Below are 25,640 nucleotides of genomic sequence, written 5' to 3'. Positions count from 1 at the left end.
AGCCCTGTCTGCCTCAGCAGACCCTTGCCAACGCACCGGTCCCCCCTTCAGCAGTGAGGTAATGTGAGCCACTACCTGACCATAGCCCTGGATTAACCCCCGGTAGTAGATGGCAAACCATAGAAACCGCTGCACTTCCTTTACAATGGTGGGAGTCGGCCAATTACGTACGGCTGTAATGCGGTCACTCTACATCTCCACCCCTGAAGTGGAAATGCGGTACCCTAGGAAGGAGACAGACTGTTGCAAAAACAGGCATTTCTCAGACTTGACGTACAGGTCATGCTCGAACAGTCGACCAAGCTCCCTGCGCACCAGGGACACATGCTCGGCGCGTGTAGTGGAGTATATCAGAATGTTGTCGATATACACCAGTACACCTTGCCCTTGCAGGTCCCGGAAAATCTCATCTACAAAGGCCTGGAAGACTGAAGGATCATTCATCAACCCGTACGGCATGACGAGGTACTCATAGTACCCTGAGGTGGTACTAAATGCCATCTTCCACTCGCCCCCCTCCCGGATACGCACCAGGTTGTATGCGCTCCTGAGATCCAATTTTGTGAAGTAGCGTGCCCCGTGCATTGACTCAATCACACTGGCTATGAGAGGTCGGGGGTAACTGTACCTCACCGTGATCTGGTTGATGCCTCAATAGTAAATACACTGGCGCAGACCTCCATCCTTCTTCTTCACAAAAAAAAACTTGAGGAGGCAAGTGAAGTGGAGGGCCGAATGTACCCCTGCTCCAGGGTTTCGGAGACATATGTGTCCTCTTGTGACAGGGGATACACGTGACTCCTGGGAAGTGCTGCGTCTACCAGGAGATTTATCGCACAATCCCCCCTTCGATGGGGTGGTAATTGAGTTGCCTTCTTCTTACAGAAGGCGAGAGCCAAATCGGCATATTCAGAGGGGGATGCGCAAGGTGGAGACCTGGTCTGGACTTTCCACCATAGTCGCACCAGCGGAAACCCCTAAACACCTCCCTGAGCACTCCCGTGACCACCACGTGAGAGCCCTCTGTTGCCACAAAATAGTGGGGTCATGACAGGCCAACCAAGGTATACCCAGCACCATGGGAAACGCAGGAGAATCAATAAGGAAAAATGTTTTCTCCTTATAATTCTCCCGCGTCACCATGCCCAGTGGAGCGGTAGCCTCCCTAATTAACCCTGGCCTCAATGGTCGACTATCTAGGGTGTGAACTGGGAAGGGCATGTCCACTGGAACAATAGGGATCCCTAAACTATGGGCAAATTATCTGTCAATAAAGTTCCCAGCTGCGCCTGAACCTACGAGCGCCTTATGCTGGGAATGTGGGGAAAACTCAGGAAAATTAATATGCACAAACATGTGTGCAACAGAGGGCCCTGGTGAGCCTGGTGCCGGCTCACCTCGGGTGACACAAGAGTGCCATGCCTGCTGCCTCGACTCCCAGAGGAATCTCTCCAGCACCGACCGGCAGTGTGCCCTCTGTGGCCACAGATGCAGATGCAGCACCTCCCAGCTCCATGGACGTAGGAGCTGTAGTGCTGGGGGATGGAATCGACAGACCCCGATCTGTACGTCCGCGGGTAGCCAGCAGGTTATCCAACCGGATGGACAGGTCCACCAGCCGGTCAAAGGTGAGAGTGGTGTCCTTGCAGGCCAACTCCCGACGGACGTCCTCGCTCAAACTACAACGGTAGTGATCGATCAGGGCCCTGTTGTTCCATCCCGCGCTGGCGGCCAGGGTCCGAAAGTCCAGAGGGAACTCCTGTGCACTCCTCGTCCCCTGCCTAAGTTGGACGAGCTGTTCACCCTCCGCTCTACCCTCAGGTGGTGAAATCTTCAAATTGGTCCAAGAACACTTCTCCTTCCTCCCATACGGCGTTGGCCCACTCCAGGGCTTTCCATGGGAGACAGGAGACGAAGGCTGACACGCTCTCATGGCCCGAAGGAGCCGGGTGGACAGTTGCTAGGTAGAGCTCCAGCTGGAGTAGGAACCCCTGACATCCCGCAGCCGTCCCATCATACTCCTTCGGAAGATCGAGCTGGATCCCACTGGGACCGGGTGAAGGAGGGGTGAGTAGTGGTGTCCTTGGTGTCCTTGGTGGTGATGGTGGAGGCACTGGAGGAACTCCTCTTCTCTCCAAGCGGTCCAGATTCTGCAGGACGCGATCCATGGCGATGCTGCTGGATGTGCTCCTCGACCCCTAATCCGGGGTTGTCTGCTCCTGCTGACTCCATATGGTTGGGTGTGTGATTCTGTCAGAAGGTGAGTGTAGCTGGTGCATGAAGTACTTTACTCAAAAAAGAAAGGCACAAGGTAAACAAATACACTTGACCAAAAACCAACTGTAAATATTACGCACAGGTGAACACAGCACCCGTCGAAAAACCAGCCATCATGAACCGAACTGAACATAGAAATAATCACGGACAACAAACATGGGGAAACAGAGGGTTAAATACATGAACATGTAATTGGATAATGAAAACCAGGTGTGTAGAAAATAAAGACAAAACCAATTGAAAATGAAAGATCACATGTGTGCTGTGGTGGTCACTGTAGCGCATGTCACATGCTTGTCTCAGTGAAGATCATGCTTGTGCATACAACATGTCTCCCTAGAGCCCACGAATGTGGCATCATCACACTCCTCACTTTCAAACCGCCCCCAGAGGATGGCGGTTCTTGATCACGAAGGCAGCAGTGAGATAAATGGGCGTGCCTGCACCTGGACACACAGCAGAAACCCTCCACGTCTCCTCCAGACTAAAAAAGCATCCTCCTCAGCATCTCGTAGGGCTCTAAGAGGTCTAAGGCCATAAAGATTTTCAGAATAGTTTTTTTCCCCACATTCCGTTTATAAGGGCACTAGAAGGAAAGAAGATGGTGATGGCTGGTATGCAGCAGTAGAGCTCTTTATAATGCCTTTTCAGATTTCATTATGTAGTCTTTGAAGTGGATAGTGACAAGCTTTTTTCTATTTTTTGTTGTTGAGGATTAGCTCCTGTGAATAGAGACTGCAACAGAGACTGCCTAATACACTCGATTAGTACACAGAGATCACTAGCCTCGCCAAGCAAGGTCACTGTTATTGGGTTTTAAAATCCATTAAACAGACGTCATGGCGAGACCATTTCAGTCCAGTGTAGACACATTAAACATGGTCACTGGGTTCTCTGCACTTGCTTACTGGACTTGTTGTGTGTGTGTGCTGTGTGCTGTACATGTCCCTTCCGCTCTCTGTCTCATCCATCTTTCCTGCTGATGGGAGGATAAGAGAGGAGGCAGTGGCGTGTTCTACTACTGGCCCTAAAGGAGTGACTCAGAGTGCTGGAGATGAGTTTGTAGAGGGGCCATCACCACTGGTCTCAGGCTGTAAGTGTTAATGGAGTCTTTTTATAGCTCCGTTGGGTTTGAAAGATCTGCTGATTTATGACAATGACTCGAAGCTGTTATTTCATTGGTGGAAAAGGTGGCTCAGTGTGTGTTTGTCACCATGCCATAGATGACGTGCCCATGAAATAGGGATAAAAAAGAGGGAGAGAATGGGAAAGGGAGAAAGGTGCCCTTTTGCCTGATGCAACATCCATCTGTTGGTTTATTTATTTCCTCCCCAACATGTTTTTGGGTAAAGTCATCAGGATGACACCTCATGCAATCGCTCTCTTCCTCTGTTCTTCATGAAGGTCGTTCTCTTCCTTTCTGAGCAGCAGATATCATCCTCCTCTCTGATTTGTGGGGAACAGATGCCATAGCATGGATTAAAAGCTCTTCCTCAACACAGATCCGCTGGGACGTAGCAGGCTCCCTTTCTACTCTGCAGCGCTATCTCTCTGGCAAACATAAACACACAAACAGCGGGGTGAAAAAGTGCCTGTGCTTGCCTGTTTGAAAAGCACATTCCGTCCCTGCAGCCATTTTCCCCATCCCTCATCAAGGCTTTGCTTTATTAATTGCTAAAGCCGTAACCTCCTCAGCCCCCCTGTCTCACAGGAGCAGCGTAATTCATTAGGAGGGCTATAGATTTCTGGTGAAGTGGGGTTCATTTCAAACAGCCCTAATCTGTCACTTGTTTATTCATCTCCTTCCTCCTCTCTCCCGGTGTGTCACCCAGCGTCAGAGGACAACTGATCTCTCCACACTAACAGTCAGCCGCTGCTCATCCCCACAGTTCAAATGGGACAAGGAGACAGGCCCTCGGAGGGAGGATTATGGGGATGCAGAAGGAAGTGTCAATCTAATTTCTCTGTGTTAGCTGGATCACAGCAGATGTGTCGCCTGGATACGGCTGGGCCTCCAGGTCAACGCGGCAGGGTCACTGGGCACAGCAACAAAAAAAACTGCTGCAGTCCAGACACGCCTAGCCTAGGTTGTCACCATCACCATCATGGGGACACAGTGACAGCACACAAGCTTCTACTGCTTAACACTCCCTATCAAAGAAGCACTCTTTATAGGGTCAGGGCAAGAGCCACACTTCTGGGTTTTAGAGAAAACAACTCACTGGGAGTTGTGGCTGTTCCAACATCTTAACCCAGATGTAGTGTAGACAGATACCAAGGTCTCATCTTTGTGGATCTCTTCATGTCATTACTAAAGAGTATCAGATGCCAAACGTATTGAGCCAAGGTAATGTTTTATATTGCTGGTGATAGTCAGCACAACTCCTCTACCTCAGCTTCCTGCTGGGTATATTGGGTTCCCCCCTGTGAGTAGATTGTTAGTATTATGGCGGTCTGTAGAGTCTTCAGAGGTAAACTCAAATAGCACTGATGAAGTACATGAGTTTTATTGGACATAGACCTAAAGTATGGCAATTAAATATGTACGAAGGTAGGATTAATCACATGTGCTTTATATTCTCATCCGTTCAAGCCTCTGAATGATGTCAACATCCCTATGAATACTCCCTAACTATATTAATGGATAGCCATAACACAGACAGAAAATGTGGACTGTCTGGTCGCATGCATTGATTTGTTTGTGTGATTACCATGGTAGTAAAATGGTTATCACAACCCTCAGTTCTTCCTTGTTTAAAGCTTTTTCTGTCTGGCTTCCATCAAGCTGAGGAACACTCAACTCTGTTCTCTTTTATCGAGGCAGAGTTGACTTTAAATAATTGGTCGTGGGATTTGCTAGCAACAACATTGAGTCACCATCAGTCAATTCTTGTAAAAATGTAAATTGTGAAAACCCTATGTTTGTCCTGTACAACTTGCGGTCCTTCCGCGGGAGGCTGAAATTCATTCCTTTGATAAACTTTTCGCAAACCACTGACTTTTCCCTAATTTGTGTTGCTCATAGTACATACTACGTACTACGTCAATTGAGATTCAATTGGATCCGTGGAATCCAGGATCAGTGGAATCCAGGATCCTTGGGACGTCCCTACACCATTGAAGTTGGAATTTAAAATGGTTTGTAAGTATGAATTTCATCACCCCGCGGAAGGACCGCAGTTGTACAGGAGAAACATAGGTACAGCAGTGGAGGCTCCTCAGATGAGTAAGGGGAGGACCATGCTCCTCAGTGAATTTCAGAAAATAAATTATTGGATAAAACTATACTAAATATATTCACGGCACCAAATAATTTATTAAAACACACTGTTTTGCAATGAAGATCTACAGTAGTGTAACGGCTTTCCTCCTCCTCTTCTGAGGAGGAGTAGCAAGGTTCAGACCAATACGCAGCGTGGTAAGTGTCCATGATACTTTAATAATAACTGAACACAACTCAATACAAAAATAACAAAGTGAATGGAAACGAAAACCGAAACAGTCCTGAATGGTGACACAAACAACAAAACAGGACACCTGCCTCTGATTAACGACACCTGCCTCTGATTGAGAGCCATACCAGGCCAAACACAAAACACAACATAGAAAAACGAACATAGACAACCCACCCAACTCACGCCCTGACCATACTAAAACAAAGACATAAGAAAAGAACTAAGGTCAGAACGTGACAAGTAGCCTCAACAGCACTCTCTGAGGTAGCACCATGGTGTAGCCAGGGGACAGCTAGTTTCTGTCCTCCTCTGCGTACATTGACTCTAATATAAAACCTAGGAAGCTCATGGTTCTCACCCCCTTCCATAGACTTACACAGTAATTATGACAATGTCCGGAGGATGTCCTCCTATGTATCAGAGCTCTTGCAGTATGAACTGACATGTTGTCAACCTAATCAAGGGATCAGTAAATTAATCTAGTACTGAAAGAATAAACTACAGTAGGCTAGCACCACAGTGCATACAATGTGCTAGTAGTTTACTCAAAGAAAGAGAAATATGTATTTATTCAAAAATGAAGGAGAAGCAAGAGACTGCTAGCTATATTAATTTATTGTCACTGGGGGCCATTTGTGTAACTGCTAAACTGCTTGCTGTACAATGTACTGCATGATTGTAGCGGGTTTATTAAAGCGTTAGTTCTAGTAGCTAGCTATGTTGACTATGACGTTAGCTAATATGGTGACAACGATGTAGGCTGTGTGTAGCGGTTTGCGGTTATGGTATGAAGGTTTGGGTTGAAATGTTTTTTTCCCCCATGGTTACAGTCCACAAGCAAAGGGAAAAGGTCAGCGGAGGAGAGCACGTAGATGTGAGAAGGAATTATACAACAAGCAAATAATTATGGTCTTTGTATGTGGCTGCTACAAAAGTGAATTGTGTTTGCAGTGATCAGGGGTTTTGAGGAAGAGCTTTTATGTTTCTTAAACGGAAGCAAATAGAACGAAACGGGGATAAACATACCTGAATTTGTAGAAACTTTTGCAACTGTTGTACTAATGATTACACCCTAGATCAGCTGTATGCAGGCAAGCGTGTGCGAGGTGATATTGAATGTGTCACCTTGATTACTCAAATTCTTTCTCTTGACCTATGTGGTAAACATTCATTCAGAAGCTAGGTTGTAGCTTTCTAATGATGGGTATAGGGAAAATGTTTGTATCACGTAGTAGCCTAAACCAATTGACGTTACATTGTGCCGGGTGAATGGAATATGAATGACAGTCATCCAATATACTGTAATAGAAATAAGGCCATGCTTATTTAAAAAATATATCTTCCCTCAATTTAAACTGCACCGACCGCCACTGAGATACAGGTAAGCGTTTTCAGAATTGACATTTTTTAAAGAATCAATTGATGGTGACTCAATGTTGTTGCTAGCGAGCAGTTGTCAATAGTCAACTCCACCTCGATATAAGAGAACAGAGTCGAGTGTTCCTCAGCTTGCTTCCTTCCACCCATGTCTTCTCTTCTTTACTACACTCCATACCAACAGAGGACAGTGTGGTGCTGGTGTTCAGGTGCAGGGGCAGCCTGAGCCGTTGCACAGCTGGACAGCGACGTCATCTACAACGAGGCTGATCCGTTGCTGTGACATTTACATACCAATTACTGGAAATCATCCGTGCTCTAGCAATGCCTGGGAGTGGGGAAAGCCACCCCTGCCCTCAACCCCTCCACCCTTGGCCCAGCGTCTCACTTCACTCTGTTCCTGTCAAGATAGCGCACAGACACATTGTACAACCAGGAGGGGAACACAGCAGATGGGCTAAATCTTAGCCTACTTTTGCATGATATAAAAGGAGACTAATGTGCCAGAATTATATGAAATTCTCGTTCTGCATCCCACCCTGTTCTGAATGTTCCTATTGCATTGTTCGTGTCTGTTTGTTGTGTTGGTTTGTTCTCTCCTTCTCTCTGTGTTTGTTCTCTCCTTCTCTCTGTTCTTCTCTACTAATTACTCGTGTCAGTCATCCCTCTACCTGAATCCAATACATGGCCCACTGCCAGATTTTACTAGAACACTAGCTGCCTCCATGTAGAAAACTGTAAGACAAAACCAAATGTTTGAGGACAGCACTTTGTGAGAGTACCCAGCACGACGGCACCCTCTTTTGAGCACATAGTGGCTTATTGACTACCGTGTTCATATTCAGAAATGTATAAGAAGTTGGCTTGTTTTTTTTTACATTGACCAGAACATTAATCAAGTCGCGGCTTACAAAAACAGAAAATGTATTTTTGAGAGAGTCGTGCATTGAATTTATATTTTGTCGAGCCAATCTGGCCACAATAGAATGGTACAGGGGAAATTCCAAACCCAGGATATTACTTGATTCTATGTAGAGACGCCCTGGCAAATGTGCGCACGTTCCACTGTTTTTGTCTCAGTAGGCACCAGAGGACCCTTTGATCTGAGTCCCATGCCATCTGATCAGGAGGATTAAACCCTGTGCCTCCCGTTTGGTGCCATCCAAAACCCCTGTCGAGGCAGCGTTGTGGTTGTGACATCTTATAGGTGGGCAGAGATCCCCATAGCCCAGAACAATTTGGCCTCATGCAGATAGATTTGTGCCTGGCAGAGAGAGGGAAAGATGGGTGAAGGGAGAGCTGAAGGGAGGCGATTGACGCCACAGAGAACTCTTGACCTGTGGTCCTCTTTTGAAACCCATTTATCGGGGAGAGTCCATCGCTTTCATACAGGCGAGTTGGAACCGCCCGCCATGGCCGCGGGGATGGAGAGGGAGCAACATGCGGAAATTGCATCACATTTAGCCGGACATGTTGCAATCGGTCAGCGAGCAGCTGTGAAGGACACAAGGAAGAGAAAAATCTGGGTTGAGTCACGAATATGAGTTTGTGATGTCCTGGCAATGTCAGGCCGCGCTCAGAGCAGAGATATGCAAAACCACTCTCCCACTTCATTCCAGTTATTGCCTGATATGATCTGTGGGATAGCCAAAGGAGACAGCCAATCGTTACTCTACAGTCAGTACTTAGAAAATTGAAGGAGACATCCCTGGCCAGGCTTAATAATAAGCTGATTGCCATATGTTTAGCCTGGAGCTTTGACCACACTATGAGCTAGGATAGGATAAAGTAATCCCTCTCACCCCCCCCCCCCCTTAAAAGATTTAGATGCACTACTGTTCCACTGGATGTCATAAGGTGAATGCACCAATTTGTAAGTCGCTCTGGATAAGAGCGTCTGCTAAATGACTTAAATGTTAAATGTAAATGTAAATGAGCTACGGGTCAATGAAGAGTTAAAAACAGAAAGCAGCAGCACCTATTCAATGAATTCCTACTGCTGCAGATGGTTTAATCATAGTCTTCCAATGACGTGGAATATTCAGAGTAATAGAGGGCTGCAAGCACAGCAGGTGGTTGACACTTTGATCTCTGTCCGTTGACGCTCATGGAATTTAAATCGCTGGATGACATCCAGCTCATGAAATGATAACATGAGCAGTGTGTCTCAACTTTGATCCTGCCATCCTTCTGGGTTAGATTCACTGGAGGATATTGAACAACTAACAAGCAAACACAGGTCTGTCCGATTGGTGGCAGTGACATGTGCTCTTATATCTCCCTCTCTAACTTTAAGCATCAGCTGTCAGAGCAGCTTACCGATCACTGTACCTGTACACAGCCAATCTGTAAATAGCACACCCAACTACCTCATCCCCATATTATTACTTACCCTCTTGTTCTTTTGCACACCGGTATCTCTACTTGCACATCATCTGCACATGTATCACTCCAGTATTAATGCTACATTGTAATTATTTTCACCTCTATGGCCTATTTATTGCCTACCTCCATACTCTTCTACATTTGCACACACTGTACATATATTTTTCAAATTTGATTTTCTATTGTGTTATTGACTGTACGTTTGTTTATGTGTAACTCTGTGTTGTTGTTTTTGTCGCACTGCTTTGCTTTATCTTGGCCAGGTTGCAGTTGTAAATGAGAACTTGTTCTCAACTGGCCTACCTGGTTCAATAAAGATGAAATAAAAATGTAAAATGAAAAAGTCTGGAAGCTGTCTAAGAGCGTCTCTATAAATACAGCCACTGACTGTGTGAGTGTGCCTTTGTGTGCATACACATGTGCTTGTGTGTGTGTGTGTTGGTTACCTTTTGGGAAGGGGGCGTTACCTGACTGCCACTGTTCAACCCTAACCCTCTATTGATTACATTCCTGTGAGATAATCCACTGTGATTCCCTTGTACAGAATACTAAACATGTATCATGCAGTGAACACATCCTATTCTCTAGCACATGCTCAAGGCAGTTTGTGTGGATGGTAATGGTGAATTGCCACACAGTCTTGTCCGCATGTTCACAATAAAACCCCTGAAAGTCCTAACCTGCTTAGTTTGCTTTACCTGCAGCCATTCATTTCAGTTTGACTGGAAATTCAGTTCCCGGCCATCCTGACTGTAGCCTACGGCAACGGGAGGGTGCAGTGAGGGATTCAGTTGGGAGCAGGCGCCAGAGCCAGTCAATTATCAGTTAATAAACAGCGGAGGTTTTCTATTAGTGTCTGTTAGTGCGTGTGAGAGATTGCTATGTGGAATTGGGAGGGGGGCACTGTGACTATGTGGTATTGAGCAGGAAAGGATAGGAGAGGGGAGGGGAGGGAGGAGGAGCTTTGCCTTGGGTGTATTATACCTAAATCCATTGGGTTGCTTTAACTTGGCTTGTTTTGTTGTAATTCTGAGCTTAAAATATAATATATGTGCAAACAAACTCAAAATTCTCTGCTGGGCAGGCCCAAACTGTAAGCTCGGGAATCACACTCTAAAAGACATCCCATCAGTGATGATACTGCACACTTTCCAATAAACATAATCCATTACACAGACAATGCAATGCCTGTTTGCTGCAGTGTGACTTCTCATTGATAACGTTACAGGTCCACTGGGTTCGATATTTGCGCCTCGTAGAAGCCCAGCAATCGTCACGCATCTAATGTGTGGTAAATGTAGACACAGTGGAGTATATATTTCACAGCGGCTGCACAGGAACTTAACTTTAAGGGTTAACACACACGTCCACCTGTGTTTCCCTCAGGAGGAAAACAACATTAATTGGTTCTGGGTAAGTCATCCCTCTCTTGTCGAAGCAGAGACGACAAAAGCCTGACAACAAAAGCCTGTAAACTGTATAAATAGTATATAACATGGTTCTATTGTGTACTGTTACCAGTGACAGTACCTTCAATCACAGGCTAGATTATTGGATTTGACAGCAAATGTTGATGCATATAACTGTCTGGCTGCCATTGATGCAATATAAAACATGAATAGTGACGATCATAGAGGGGAAGGCCAGTCCCTGAAGATGTGTGTAGGAATATCTATGGCTATACATCCTTCCTCAGTTTTCCTAGCATGCTGCAGTGCAGCTCTGGCCTACACTAACCATAGTGGCCACCTGAAGGCGGCATATGGGCTGGCGCACCCTTGGGGTAATGGGTGGGGCAGACTCAGTGTCAGGCGTTGGGTCATTGGTAAACGGCAGCTGGGAGACCGCCCTCTCATCACACCAACAAATCCCCCTTTAATTAGCTCACATGCTGATCCTCTTCCCCACAGTCCCCAAAGTCCTCCATCAAATCTCCCCTCGATCTGGCTTACCTGCCTCCCTCCCTCCATCTTCCCTACATCCTCCCTCCTCCAACTGGGATCTTGTCTGCTCTCCTTGGCAGACAGCTGTAGTAGACGGTGAGGGAGAGTGGGCTGCTGACTGACAATTACCTTAGCGGAACCTAGATTTTGAAATGGTTCCTCACTGACACCTTATTAGAATGGGCAACCTCAATGGTGTGTGCATCGCTGGAAACCCCACATGCTGCCTTATTACCTGTCTATCGTTCCTGTACATTTTAGGTAGAACTGGTTCACACTCTCCAGCATTATGATTTACAATATTGAGCGTCCACTAGTCATTGTCAACACTAAAGATGTGCATAATCTAGCACGTGCATTTAGTTCAAGGTGTTAGCTACACACACATATATATTTAATTTAAAAAATATATATATTTTACTTGGCAAGTCAGTTAATAACAAAAGTGGGTTAGCACGACAGATTTTTACCTTGTCAGCTCGGGGATTCGATCTTGCAACCTCTCGGTTACTAGTCCAACGCTCTAACCACTAAGAGGTAGTCTCCTGGAATCCATTTGAATTAACAGGTGTGCCTGGTTAAAAGTTAATATGTGGGATTTATTTCCAGCTTCACCTGGAATGCTATTCCAACAGCCTTAAAGGAGTTCTCATATATGCTGAGCACTTGTTGGCTACTACATGATTCCATATGTGTTATTCATAGATTTGATGTCATCACTATTATTCTACAATGTAGAAAATAATAAAAAAAATAAAGAAGAATCCTGGAATTTGTAGGTGTGTCCAAACTTTTGACAGGTACTATGTGTGTTATATATATATATATGAGAGAGAGAGACAAATCAAACTCTGACTGTGAAAATGACCTGCAAAGGCCAGCGGTCTCCGGTGACTGATAAAACCCACTGTCTGCAGCCCACAAAACCAGCAGTATCCCATCGCTACGCTGCTGTCCCTTTGCTTCAGCTACCAGCCTCCTCCTTCTAACCGCAGGGCTTCCATATGGGGCCATATTATTACTGCCGTTTAATTACCAATCAAAAAACATCTCACTCCTCGTAGCTAGCCAAGAGGAATAGCAGGCAGAGAGGGAGAGAGATTGGAACACGTGGGCTCTATAAGCAGAGAGAGAGAAGAAAAATCGGTTTGAGAGCAAGAGATTGATGGAGAGAGACAGTGCATCTGCGTGATGAATGTGAATAGATGTAGAGAGACCGAGGGGATCTGGAGGAACGCATTCACTGGACAGATGGGCAGAAGCAGTCATCTGTCCTGCATCATTTTTTGGGGGTGTGTGTTGTGTTTACAAACACACCCTGCAAGGGAGAGAGGGATGGATTTGGCAAGTGAATGTTATAAATTACCCATGATTGATGTTTCCTGCCTTTTGGACAACAGTAAATGGCATGCAGCATCCATAGCTGACCTCTTGAGCCACATTCCCACCCCAGCACCACACAATTAGATGTTCTGTATGCCACATGGCCCAGCATCACGACCACCAATAAACATTCCCTCATGGCCATGGCTATTGTGCTGGTCAGGGACGCTGCATGCCCACAGTGCTTTGTCTCATGGGGACACCAAGATCGAGAAGCAGCTATTCATTGGCCAACACTGAAAGCTTCCAGGCCTAAGACTGCTGTTGTTGATCTTATTCTCTGAATGTCTATTTTTATTGTTTTACTACTAACTCATAGATCTGAGAGCTGTGCTTTTCTAAGCCAGTTATAGCCTTTGTTTTGCAGCGATTCATACTGCTCCAACTCTGGACTGGTCTGTTATGGTCTAGGTAAATGTCACACTTCTATAGCACTTACAGTCCTACAGTGGTACTGTATACTGTACCTGCCCAAACTTTTTAGTCATAGAAAATGAGTTGATGCTAAAGTTTTTTTCTTCATCATCCATTCATACCCAAATACATTCTCATTCAGGAGCAACATAATGGCTATAATTGTTCTGCAGGTCCCAGGTACTAGCTGTGCTCTTTCAATTGTGAGGGTGCAAATAGCACAAACCAAGTACATGTACATGTATTGTATGTTTTATTTTTTTATTTTTATTTCACCTTTATTTAACCAGGTAAGCAAGTTGAGAACAAGTTCTCATTTACAATTGCGACCTGGCCAAGATAAAGCAAAGCAGTTCGACACATACAACGACACAGAGTTACACATGGAGTAAAACAAACATACAGTCAATAATACAGTAAAAAAAACAAGTCTATATACAATGTGAGCAAATTAGGTGAGAAGGGAGGTAAAGGCAAAAAAGGCCATGGTGGCAAAGTAAATACAATATAGCAAGTAAAACACTGGAATGGTAGTTTTGCAATGGAAGAATGTGCAAAGTAGAAATAAAAATAATGGGGTGCAAAGGAGCAAAATACATAAATTAATTAAATACAGTTGGGAAAGAGGTAGTTGTTTGGGCTAAATTATAGGTGGGCTATGTACAGGTGCAGTAATCTGTAAGATGCTCTGACAGTTGGTGCTTAAAGCTAGTGAGGGAGATAAGTGTTTTCAATTTAAGAGATTTTTGTAGTTCGTTCCAGTCATTGGCAGCAGAGAACTGGAAGGAGAGGCGGCCAAAGAAAGAATTGGTTTTGGGGGTGACTAGAGAGATATACCTGCTGGAGCGTGTACTACAGGTGGGAGATGCTATGGTGACCAGCGAGCTGAGATAAGGGGGGACTTTACCTAGCAGGGTCTTGTAGATGACATGGAGCCAGAGGGTTTGGCGACGAGTATGAAGCGAGGGCCAGCCAACGAGAGCGTACAGGTCGCAATGGTGGGTAGTATATGGGGCTTTGGTGACAAAACGGATTGCACTGTGATAGACTGCATCCAATTTGTTGAGTAGGGTATTGGAGGCTATTTTGTAAATGACATCGCCAAAGTCGAGGATTGGTAGGATGGTCAATTTTACAAGGGTATGTTTGGCAGCATGAGTGAAGGATGCTTTGTTGCGAAATAGGAAGCCAACTCTAGATTTAACTTTGGATTGGAGATGTTTGATATGGGTCTGGAAGGAGAGTTTACAGTCTAACCAGACACCTAAGTATTTGTAGTTGTCCACGTATTCTAAGTCAGAGCCGTCCAGAGTAGTGATGTTGGACAGGCGGGTAGGTGCAGGTAGCGATCGGTTGAAGAGCATGCATTTAGTTTTACTTGTATTTAAGAGCAATTGGAGGCCACGGAAGGAGAGTTGTATGGCATTGAAGCTTGCCTGGAGGGTTGTTAACACAGTGTCCAAAGAAGGGCCGGAAGTATACAGAATGGTGTCGTCTGCGTAGAGGTGGATCAGAGACTCACCAGCAGCAAGAGCGACCTCATTGATGTATACAGAGAAGAGAGTCGGTCCAAGAATTGAACCCTGTGGCACCCCCATAGAGACTGCCAGAGGTCTGGACAGCAGACCCTCCGATTTGACACACTGAACTCTATCAGAGAAGTAGTTGGTGAACCAGGCGAGGCAATCATTTGAGAAACCAAGGCTGTCGAGTCTGCCGATGAGGATGTGGTGGTTGACAGAGTCGAAAGCCTTGGCCAGATCAATGAATACGGCTGCACAGTAATGTTTCTTATCGATGGCGGTTAAGATATCGTTTAGGACCTTGAGCGTGGCTGAGGTGCACCCATGACCAGCTCTGAAACCAGATTGCATAGCAGAGAAGGTATGGTGAGATTCGAAATGGTCGGTAAATGTGAGGGGGTGTTGAGAAGCAGAATCTACAGATGGCTGTGGGGAGTAGGTAGGAGAGGTCTGTGCAGCAGTGAAAGGGCAAGGGTGCTATTATAACAGTAGGAGCAATGGAGACCATGGTTCAAACTCTGACAAGGTACTGTATGTCAGCCCACTCTACCTATTTTAGACAGTCATAAAATGCCTCCGTTGCAGGAGGCCACTATTATGATTGACATCCTACCAAATGAAAAGCTTTAAAGAAATATCCTTTGTTTATTTCAATATGAAACAGTCCATCCCCATCAATGTCCCATGCCTGGTGCAATTTCTCAATGTGGTACTGTCATTTTGTCAGTAGGAGAACTGTGCTGTGAGTGCTGCTTGAAAGGAAGTTCCCAATATGAAAAGAGTGGCCATTTTAGACTGACCTGTTTATTCAAATGGAAAAACACCTGTCAGACTCCAGGGAAATAAACGTCAGTCATAGGTTGACAACTTAGATCTGCTGGACATGGTAACACATGTTGACGATGAATTGATACCACACCACAGAGAAACGGTCCTATGTCTTGGCTGAATCTAATCCTCTTACAGGGCTGTATAAGCCGCTCCAGATGTGTAGAGTCGATCCCAAGGGAAATCAGTCTCCAGCTAGAAGAGCAACTGTACCTAAACCATATGGGGATGAATATTTAATTATCTAAATTAACAAAACAATATATAATTTTCAGTAGCGTTGCATTGGTTAAAATTAGTGGGCAAGCCAAGCCAGAAATGTAAAGCCATATTACAACCTATGTGTTGTGATAAGTGCTTTGTTTGCTTTATAACCTGTTAGATGATATGCCTTGTAACCGTGATATATAGGCCTAAGGCCGAGACAATAAGAAGAAGAATAAATTCAACCACACCTCTGTCTGGTGAAGTCCACAAAGCATATTGCATGTAACAAACAGTTACAAGCTAAATATGATTTGGCTGTCCATGGTTTTGATTTCTGTGTGTGTGCGAGGAAGTAGAAAAAACATGTTGACTCACCCTACTTGTAGAGAAATGCTAAAGCCATCCTACTCTCTTTCATGATGATGAAATGGTCTATGACTTCGTCATACACTACACGCTTTGAGTTTTTGTTGTCCTAGGCTACCTGGCTAAAATGCTTGCTCACTAGCCTAACTTCCTTTCATGGGCAATGATGAGTCAGCTACTTAACATTAGTCTACTACATTTAGCTACATATTGAACTTCCATCCTCTCAGGCCAGGGGCACAATGTATGAATTTACGAATGGATCAGAATCACCTTTATAATCATTGGCCAGAACGGAGAATTAAGTAAAACCACAAGTCCAAATCCTTATCTCCATGCATGGCTAATTTAGGGAACTGACAATTTTAGCTTGCTAGCAAGCCACTGAGGACAACAATGCAACGAGATGCAACAATTCCATAATTTTCTGTCAATTACATTCTGCTCTTAATGTGATGTGATTGGTGTGAAGACAAATCCAAACTGGCTTCCCTTTTCACTTTTCTTTTGGAGCGCCAGGACCATTCACAGTTGAGCACATCCAGTTTAGCTCAACACTGATTGGCTATTATTTTATACTTTTTATTATCAAGGGAGTCCAAATGTTCGCTGGCTTCCCTTGCATTCAATGCTACGGCGGCGACAATGTCATAATCTTTTTGACCAGACAGCATCTGAGACAGAGGGGTGAGAAATATTCAGCGTCTTGCGAATTGGCATGTCTATTTTCATCCTCTTACACTGCCCCCCTCGGTCTAGACCGATCTAATTACTGGTGTCAAAGCAGTTAGTTACTTTCAGGAAGTTCCTGCTGCACTCTGACAAAACAACAGAACTCTGGCCAGGGCACGACGCAGATATCTATTCCCACAAACAAGTAGCGATGAGTTTGTTTTTGGGGGAAGCATGCCTACACGTCACTGGTAATATTTTTTATTGCTTAATATTTGTTTTGTTTCCTTTTTAGTTTGAAGCTGCCCTTCACAATCCAGGACAGTTCTCTGCAGGGTGCACCTTGCTACCTGAAGGCTACCTCTGGGTGAGTGACACATGCAGTGCTTACAGGCACACACGCACATGCACAGGCATGCACACAGACATGCACGTGCACACCAAAGTATTTATCAACCATTAACCATGACACATTTTGATACTAATATTCTTCTGTAATATACTATTTATATTGGTCTCAGGATTGTTCACATCATTACATCTAAAATATTTAGCAGTGAATGTGATATAGAGGATTTTCTCTCCAAAACAATTATCATCATGGAAACTGACCCTTCACTTTCATATACACTCTTAGTAAAAAAAAGGTGCTATCTAGACCTAAAATGGTTCTTTGGCTGTCCCCATAGGAGAACCCTTTGAATAACTATTTTTGGTTCCAGGTAGAACCCTTTCGAAACCTTTTTGGTAGTATACGACAGTGTGGGAGAAAGAAAAGACTACAGAGGGGTTTTGTGATGAGTGGAGCACATTTCACTGGCAGACAAAAGTGCCACAATCCCTTGACTTGTTGGAATTTAGCTGGATTTAAAATAGGACCACTTTCTGTGAAAAACCATGCCTCAGAAAATCATCTGTTAATCTTTGTTTCATTTTTTGGTGCCCCTCCTTTCTGGGAAGAATGGGAAATTGATGGGGTAATCCTCCTAAAGTAGGTTGATAAATCAGGTGGATAAATTGGGTGGATAAGGCCAGACAGTGGAAGAAGCCCTCTAGGATCTAGCTAGAAAGGCTGTGCTCCCTATCTGGGACTTAATTGTTTTAGTGGTTATCCTGAAGACTCTGAACTCTACTCACACACTCACATAACTTACACTGACACCCCACCCCCTCCCCCACACACACACACACACACACACACACACACACACACACATTTCACACACACACACACACACACACACACACACACACACACACACACACACACACACACACACACACACACACACACACACACAGACACACAGACAACATACGCCCACACACACACACACACACACACACACACAGACAACATACGTCCACACACACATAACATTCACACACATGCATACACACACACACACACACACACACACACACACACACACACACACACACACACACACACACACACACACACACACACACACACACACACACACACAATGATGACGGCACGTAACCACCCTCCTTGGGTGCTTGGAATCTTTGTTCTTCCTCTATCAATCATGGTTACCTGAAAGGAAACACGTGCCGTCATCATTGCTTTGCACAAAAAGGGCTTCACAGGCAAGGATATTGCTGCCAGTAAGATTGCACCAAAATCAACCATTTATCGGATCATCAAGAACTTCAAGGAAAGCTGATCCATTGTTGTGAAGAAGGCTTCAGGGCGCCCAAGAAAGTCCAGCAAATGCCAGGACTGTCTCCTAAAGTTGATTCAGCTACGGGATCGGGGCATCACCAGTACAGAGCTTGCTCAGGAATGGCAGCAGGCAGGTGTGAGTGCATCTGCACGCACAGTGAAGCAAATACTTTTAGAGGATTGCCTGGTGTCAAGAAGAGCAGCAAAGAAGCCACTTCTCTCCAGGAAAAACATCAGGGACAGACTGATATTCTGCTAAAGATACAGGGATTGGACTGCTGAGGACTGGGGAAAAGTAATTTTCTCTGATGATTCCCCTTTCCGATTGTTTTGGAGCATCTGGAAAAAAGCTTGTCCAGAGAAGACAAGATGAGTGCTACCATCAGTCCTGTGTCATGCCAACAGTAAAGCATCCTGAGACCATTCATGTGTGGGGTTGCTTCTCAGCCAAGGGAGTGGGCTCACTCACAATTTTGCCTAAGAACACAGCCATGAATAAAGAATGTTACCAACACATCCCCCGAGAGCAACTTCTCCCAACCATCCAGGAACAGTGTGGTGACGAACAATGCCTTTTCCAGCATTATGGAGCACCTTGCCATAAGGCAAAAGTGGCTCGGGGAGCAAAACATCGATATTTTGGATCCATGGCCAGGAAACTCCCCAGACCTTAATCACATTGAGAACTTGTGGTCCTCAAGAGGCGGATGGACAAACAAAACCCCACAAATTCTGACAAACTCCAAGCATTGATTATGCAAGAATGGGCTGCCATCAGTCAGGATGTGGCCCTGAAGTTAATTGACAGAATGTCAGGGGGGATTGCAGAGGTCTTGAAAAAGAAGGGTCAACACTGCAAATATTGACTCTTTGCATCAACTTCATGTAATTGTCAATAAAAGCCTTTGACACTTATGAAATGCTTGTAATTTAACTTCAGTTTTTCATAGTAACATCTGACAAAAATATCTAAAGACAATGAAGCTGCAAACTTTGTGGAAATTTGTGTCAATCTCATAACATTTGGCCACGACTGTATAGTACTTAAATAATAAATAAATAACAATGATTGAAGTGTTTTGCAATGTTTTGGCAACATTGATCTTGAGAATGTCAAGTGCTGCAGTTATGTAGGCCACATGTGTGACAGATTGCAACACAAGATACAGTACCTACCTTGAAAGATCAAGTTTTGCAAAGAGTCCAGCACCCACTGTTACCTACCATGCAATCATTACAGAAAGCTTTTCAAACAGCATATATCTTCACCTAAGTAAGTGTTCTTCCCAAGCTACTGTATGTCACATGCCTGTAATTATTTTCCTAACAACATCCCAACGTTAGGATTATTATTTTTTGGAAGATACACAATATCATAATAAGAGCCAGTGGATCCATGAATAAACAACTGGTTGGGCGCTCTGCTCTCCTCTGCTCACTCCCCCACTCGTCTCAGATCTACCTCCCTGGCAGGCTTGTCAAATGAGGGATGACACTAATCATGTTAAAGTGAGATGGGCTGGTGGGATTTCCGCTGGCTTTGATCACAGCAATGCCATTGTTTCTAATCAGTCTGATTCACATGCATTTCCCTGTTTGTCTACATTCGCCGCTTCACTCCCCTTCTCTGACTGGTGTATTTCCCCTTATACCATAAATGACCTCTCCTCTCACCCTCTTCCTCCGCCACTCCAGATTTCAGATTCATCCTCATGGTGTGTAACGTGGTAAACAAAGCAGGACTGAAACCGAATAAGAGATAAGATTTTAGAATGAGCCATTGCCAACGTTACAAACTTCAGCGTTCACTTAGCCTCACCACCAAGGCATGTCTATATTCATCCTCTTACACTGCCTCCCTCGTTCCAGACCCATCTAATTACTGCTGTCAGAGCAGTTAGATTCTTTAAGGATATTCCTGCTGCACTCTGACAAAACAACAGAACTCTGGCCAGGGCATGACTCCAGATATCTATTCCCACAAACATGTAGTGATGAGTTTGTCAGGATAGTCATTTCACTGGGTCTGTGGAGGAATTGGATGGAGAAGGACAGGGGCAGTTGGATGTGTGGGTGGTTAAGTGTAGGAGTTGGGATTGCTTCAGGCTCTTGTAACACAGAGCCACTTGTCTTGAAGCTTTGTTTTCGGGGAGCTCGTCTCTGTAGTTTTCCCTGTGTAACAGTCCATTATTTGCTCTGGCTCGCTAGCCAGAGCCCAAGGGACTTTTCCCTTCCAGATCAGCATGCTGATACAAATCTAACAAATGACTGCATGCAAATAAGGCCAGGGAGGGGAGTCGAAAGGGTCTAAAGACTATATATATCACAAGTCTTATTCACAAAATGTGACTCCTGTGGAAATCCATCTTTGCTATTCAGTGTAAGTTTTTGGGAGGGACATTACACTTCAGTTGGACAGTTCCATCAGTCCCATAGAGAGAAAAACAGCTTGGAGAATCCTGTTGAAAACCCATGACGACTTCACTTAATGATTGGAGAGTGTGATTTGGAGCCTCCTAATTGAAATTGCTACAGCTCTAGGTTTACCCCCTGCCTCTCTTCCCTTCCCTTGTAGTGACATTGGCAGGCTTGACACAACGCCAATATTTGATTTGACTTATTATTTGATTTATTAGGATCCCCATTAGCCGACGCCAATGGCGACAGCTAGTCTTACTGGGGTCCGACACATAATGAAAAAGACATTACAGACAAAATACTTTACAATTCACATACACTACCATTCAAAGGTTTGGGGTCACTTAGAAATGTCCTTGTTTAAAAAAAAAAGAAAAGCACACTTTTTGTCCATTAAAATAACATAAGATTTATCAGAAATACAGTGTAGACATTGTTAATGTGGTAAATGACTATTGTAGTTGGAAACGGCAGATTTTTTATGGTATATCTACATAGGCGTACAGAAGCCCTGTCACGATCGTTGACTCCAGCCGCAAAACCTGATTCTATAGGGGAGGGTCCGGGTGGGAATCTAGCGTCGGTGGCGGCTCCGGTGCGGGGCAAAGTACCCATTCCGCTCGTGGATTCGCCAGCATCAGTGGCGGCTCTGGTGCGGGACTTTGCCCCCGCCCAGAACACAGGTCCGGCCATGGAGCCGGGTAGAACACCGCACCCGGACTGGGCCCCCGGCGCCGAAGAAGGCTCCAGCCATGGAGCTGAGTTGACCGCCGTGCCTGGACTGGGCACCGGCGCAGAGGAAGGCTCCTGCCATGGAGTGGGACCGGGCGCCGTGCCTGGACTGGGCAACGGCACAGAGGAAGGCTCCTGCCATGGAGCGGGAAAGGACACCGTGGCTGGACAGGTCATCGGCGCAGAGAAGGGCTCCTGCCATGGCGCTGGACTGGACGCCGTGCTCGGACTGGGAATCAGCGCAGAGGAAGGCTCCTGCCCTGGAGCTGGAGGTTCTGGACCGTGGACCGTCGCTTGAAGCTCTGGACTGGGGAGGCGCACTGGAGGCCTGATGCATGGGGCCGGCACAGGTGGCACCGGACTGGTGTCACACACTTCAGGGGGAGTGCAGGGAGTAGGCACAGGACGTACTGGGCTGTGGAGGTGCACTGGAGACCTGGTGCCTAGAACCGGCACAAATTGTACCCGGAACGATTACACACTTCGCACGGCGAGTGTGGGGAGCCGGCACAGGACGCACAGGGCTGTGGAGGCGTACTGAGACCTGGTGCGTGGAGCCGGAACAGTTTTAACCAGACTGCTAACACGCTCCTCAGGACGAGTACGGAGAGCTGACTCAGGTGGCAGCAAATTGATGACACGCTCTTCAGGGCGAAAGTCATGCATCATACACCAACCCAACAACACTCTCATCTCTCTCTCCTCCAGTTTCTCCATCAGCTCACTAACGGTCTCTGACTCTCTCCGTTCGCTGTCCTCCAGTTTCTCCCTCTTCTCCCAGACTGGCTCTGGCTCACTCCTTGGCTCTGCCAACCACCCTTTGTGCCCCCTCCCCCCAAAATTTGGGCTGTCTTTTGGCCTTTTTATGTGGCTGCGAACCCTAGGCGTCGTCGCTGTCCTCCCTTATCTCCTTGCGTCTGTTTCAATGGAAGGCTTTCGTCTCCTGCTAGGATACCTTCTCCTCCCGGGCATGCTGCTTGGTCCTGGTGTGGTGGGATCTTCTGTCACGATCGTCGTTGTAATCATACTCAGACCAAAGTTCAGCGTGGAATCGGTTAGACATCCTTTTATTATCAGAGAACCGAACAAAAAAACAATAAAGAATAAACGATACTTGAAGCTCAAGTGGTGACATGGTTGCCTAAATATCACACACTCACAGTGGTGAAATGGCTGCCTAAATATGATCCCCAATCAGAGAAAATGATAAACAGCTGCCTCTGATTGGGAAACATACCAGGCCAACATAGAAATCAACACACTAGATCACACCTAGTTACACCCCGACCTAACCAAAATAGAGAATAAAAGGCTATCTATGGTCAGGGCTTGACAGGTCCATTATCAGCAACAATCACTCCTGTGTTCCAATGGCACGTGGTGTTAGCTAATCCAAGTTTATCATTTTAAAAGGCTAATTGATCATTAGAAAACCATTTTGCAATTATGTTAGCACAGCTGGAATGTGTTGTCCTGATTAAAGAAGCAATAAAACAGGCCTTCTTTAGACTAGTTGAGTAGGTTCAAAATGGCCAGAAATAAAGACCTTTCTTCTAAAACTCGTCAGGAGTGGGAGGCCCTGGTGCACAACAGAGCAAGAGGACAAGTTCATGTCTAAAGTAACACCAAATAATTTAGTCTCCTCAACTTGTTCAACAGCGATACCATTCATTACCAGATTCAGTTGAGGTCTAGAACTTAGGCAATGATTTGTACCAAATACAATCCTCCATTTTATTACTGACCACCCATTCCAAAACAGAATGCAACTCTTTGTTAAGGGTTTCAGTTACTTCATTAGCTGTGGTTGCGGATGCGTATATGGTTGAATCATCAGCATACATGGACACACATGCATTGTTTAATGCCAGTGGCAAGTCATTGGTAAAAATAGAAAAGATTAGAGGGCCTAGAGAGCTGCCCTGCGTACACTACACTTGACATGTTTCACATTAGAAAAGCTTTCATTAAAGAAAACCATGTGAGTTATATTAGATAGATAGCTCTTAATCCATGATATGGCAGAGGTTGAAAAGCCATATGTTTTCTCAACAACAGGTTGTGGTCAATGATATCAAAGGCTGCACTGAAATCTAGCATTTGGTCAACGGTTTGCTAAGAGCTGGCAGCAAGCTGATAGGTCTGCTGTTAGAACCAGTAAAGGCCGCTTTACCACTTTTGGGTAGCGGAATGACTTTGGCTTCCCTCCAGGCCTGAGGACAAAGACTTTCTTCCAGGCTCAGATTAAAGAGGCTATATAGTTGAGTAAAATCCTTAGTATCTTTCCATGTGAATGCCAGTACCAACTTTACAAAATTCTAACATACACTGCTTTTCTTTCATTATTTGTTTTTTAATGTTTTTTTTAATGCATTTTACTTCCAATGGTTTTTTGGTGAATAAACCATCTGATTCGATGAAAGATGGAATCCATTTTTTTTTCCATCATTATTTATATCATTGATCTTGACTTCATAATACAGTTTTTACTTTTTGTTGAGTTTAGTCACATAAATTCTCAATTTGCAATAAGTCAGCCAGTCAGATGTGGAGCCAGACTTATTAGCCATTCCTTTGCCCTATCTCTTTCAACCATACAGTTTTTCAATTTCTCATCAATCCATGGAGCCTGAACAGTTCTAACAGCCAGTTTCTTAACATGTCCATGTTTATAAATAATTGGAAGAAGGAATTTCATAAATTCATCAAGTGCAGTGTCTGGACTCTCCTTATTAATCACATCAGACCAACAAATATGTTTTAACATCATCCACATAAGAGTCACAGCTAAATCTTTTGTATGACCTCTTACACAGTATTTTAGGCCCTGCTTTTGGAATTTTGGCTTTCCTGGATATAGTCACTATATTGTGATCACTGCATGCAAAGTTCTACAGTATTAGTAAACATGTGATCAATGCATGTTCCTGTAGTGTTTGGTAACATCCTGGTAAGTTGATTAATAACCTGAACTAGATTTAAAGGCACTGGTTACAGTGAGAAGCTTCCTCTTGAGTGGACAGCTTGATGAAAACCAGTCAATATTCAGGTTTCCAATTATGTAGACCTCTCTGTTTACTTCACATACACCATAAAGCATTTCACACATAATATTTAGATACTGACTGTTAGTGCATGGTGGCCTTTAGATGAAAACTAGTCAATATTCAGGTTCCCAAGAAAGTAGACCTTTCTGTTTACATCAAATCAAACTTTATTTGCCACATGCACTGAATACAACAAGTGTAGACTTTCCCGCGAAATGCTTACTTACAAGCCCTTAACCAACAGTGTAGTTCAAGAATAATAATTTTATGGGCTTTCCTCTGACACCGTCTATTATATAGGTCCATAGATGACAGGAAGCTTAGTCCCAGTGATGTACTGGGCCGTTCGCACTACCCTCTGTAGCGCCTTACGGTCAGATGCCGAGCAGTTGCCATACCAGGTGGTGATGCAACCGGTCAGGATGCTCTCCATGGTGCAGCTGTAGAACCTTTTGAGGATCTGAGGACCCATGCCAAATCTTTTCAGTCTCCTGAGGGGGAAAAGGGGTTTTGTCGTGCCCTCTTCACGTCTGTCTTGGTATGTTTGGACCATGATAGTTTGTTAGTGAGGTGGACACCAAGGAACTTGAAACTCTCGACCCGCTCCACTACAGCCCCGTCGATGTTAATGGGGGCCTGTTCGGCCCACCTTTTCCTGTAGTCCACGATCAGCTTCTTTGTCTTGCTCACATTGAGGGAGAGGTTGTTGTCCTGGCACCACACTGCCTGGTCTCTGACCTCCTCCATATAGGCCGTCTCATCGTTGTCCATGATCAGGCCTACCACTGTTGTGTCGTCAGCAAACTTAATGATGGTGTTGGAGTCGTCTTTGGCTAGGCAGTCGTGGGTGAACAGGGAAAACAGAGTAAAACTGATTTAATTTTGCCTGCATTCAAGTCCCCGGCCACTAGGTGCGCCGCTTC

The 25,640-nt window shown here is 45.0% G+C and overlaps 1 protein-coding gene across 1 annotated transcript in view; it reads left to right on the top strand.

The window, feature by feature from the left end:
* LOC115138903 (rho guanine nucleotide exchange factor 10-like protein) overlaps positions 1–25,640 on the top strand; it is a 154,630-nt gene that overhangs the window by 81,125 nt on the left and 47,865 nt on the right. Inside the window, 1 exon segment of the mRNA XM_065000670.1 lies at positions 17,126–17,197. Within this exon segment, the coding sequence (XP_064856742.1) occupies positions 17,126–17,197 (72 nt within the window).

Source organism: Oncorhynchus nerka, linkage group LG2 (genome assembly GCF_034236695.1).
Source record: "Oncorhynchus nerka isolate Pitt River linkage group LG2, Oner_Uvic_2.0, whole genome shotgun sequence".
Lineage (NCBI taxonomy): Eukaryota > Metazoa > Chordata > Actinopteri > Salmoniformes > Salmonidae > Oncorhynchus > Oncorhynchus nerka.
Note: the sequence above shows the minus strand (reverse complement) of the source record. Positions and strands in the feature narration are given on the sequence as shown.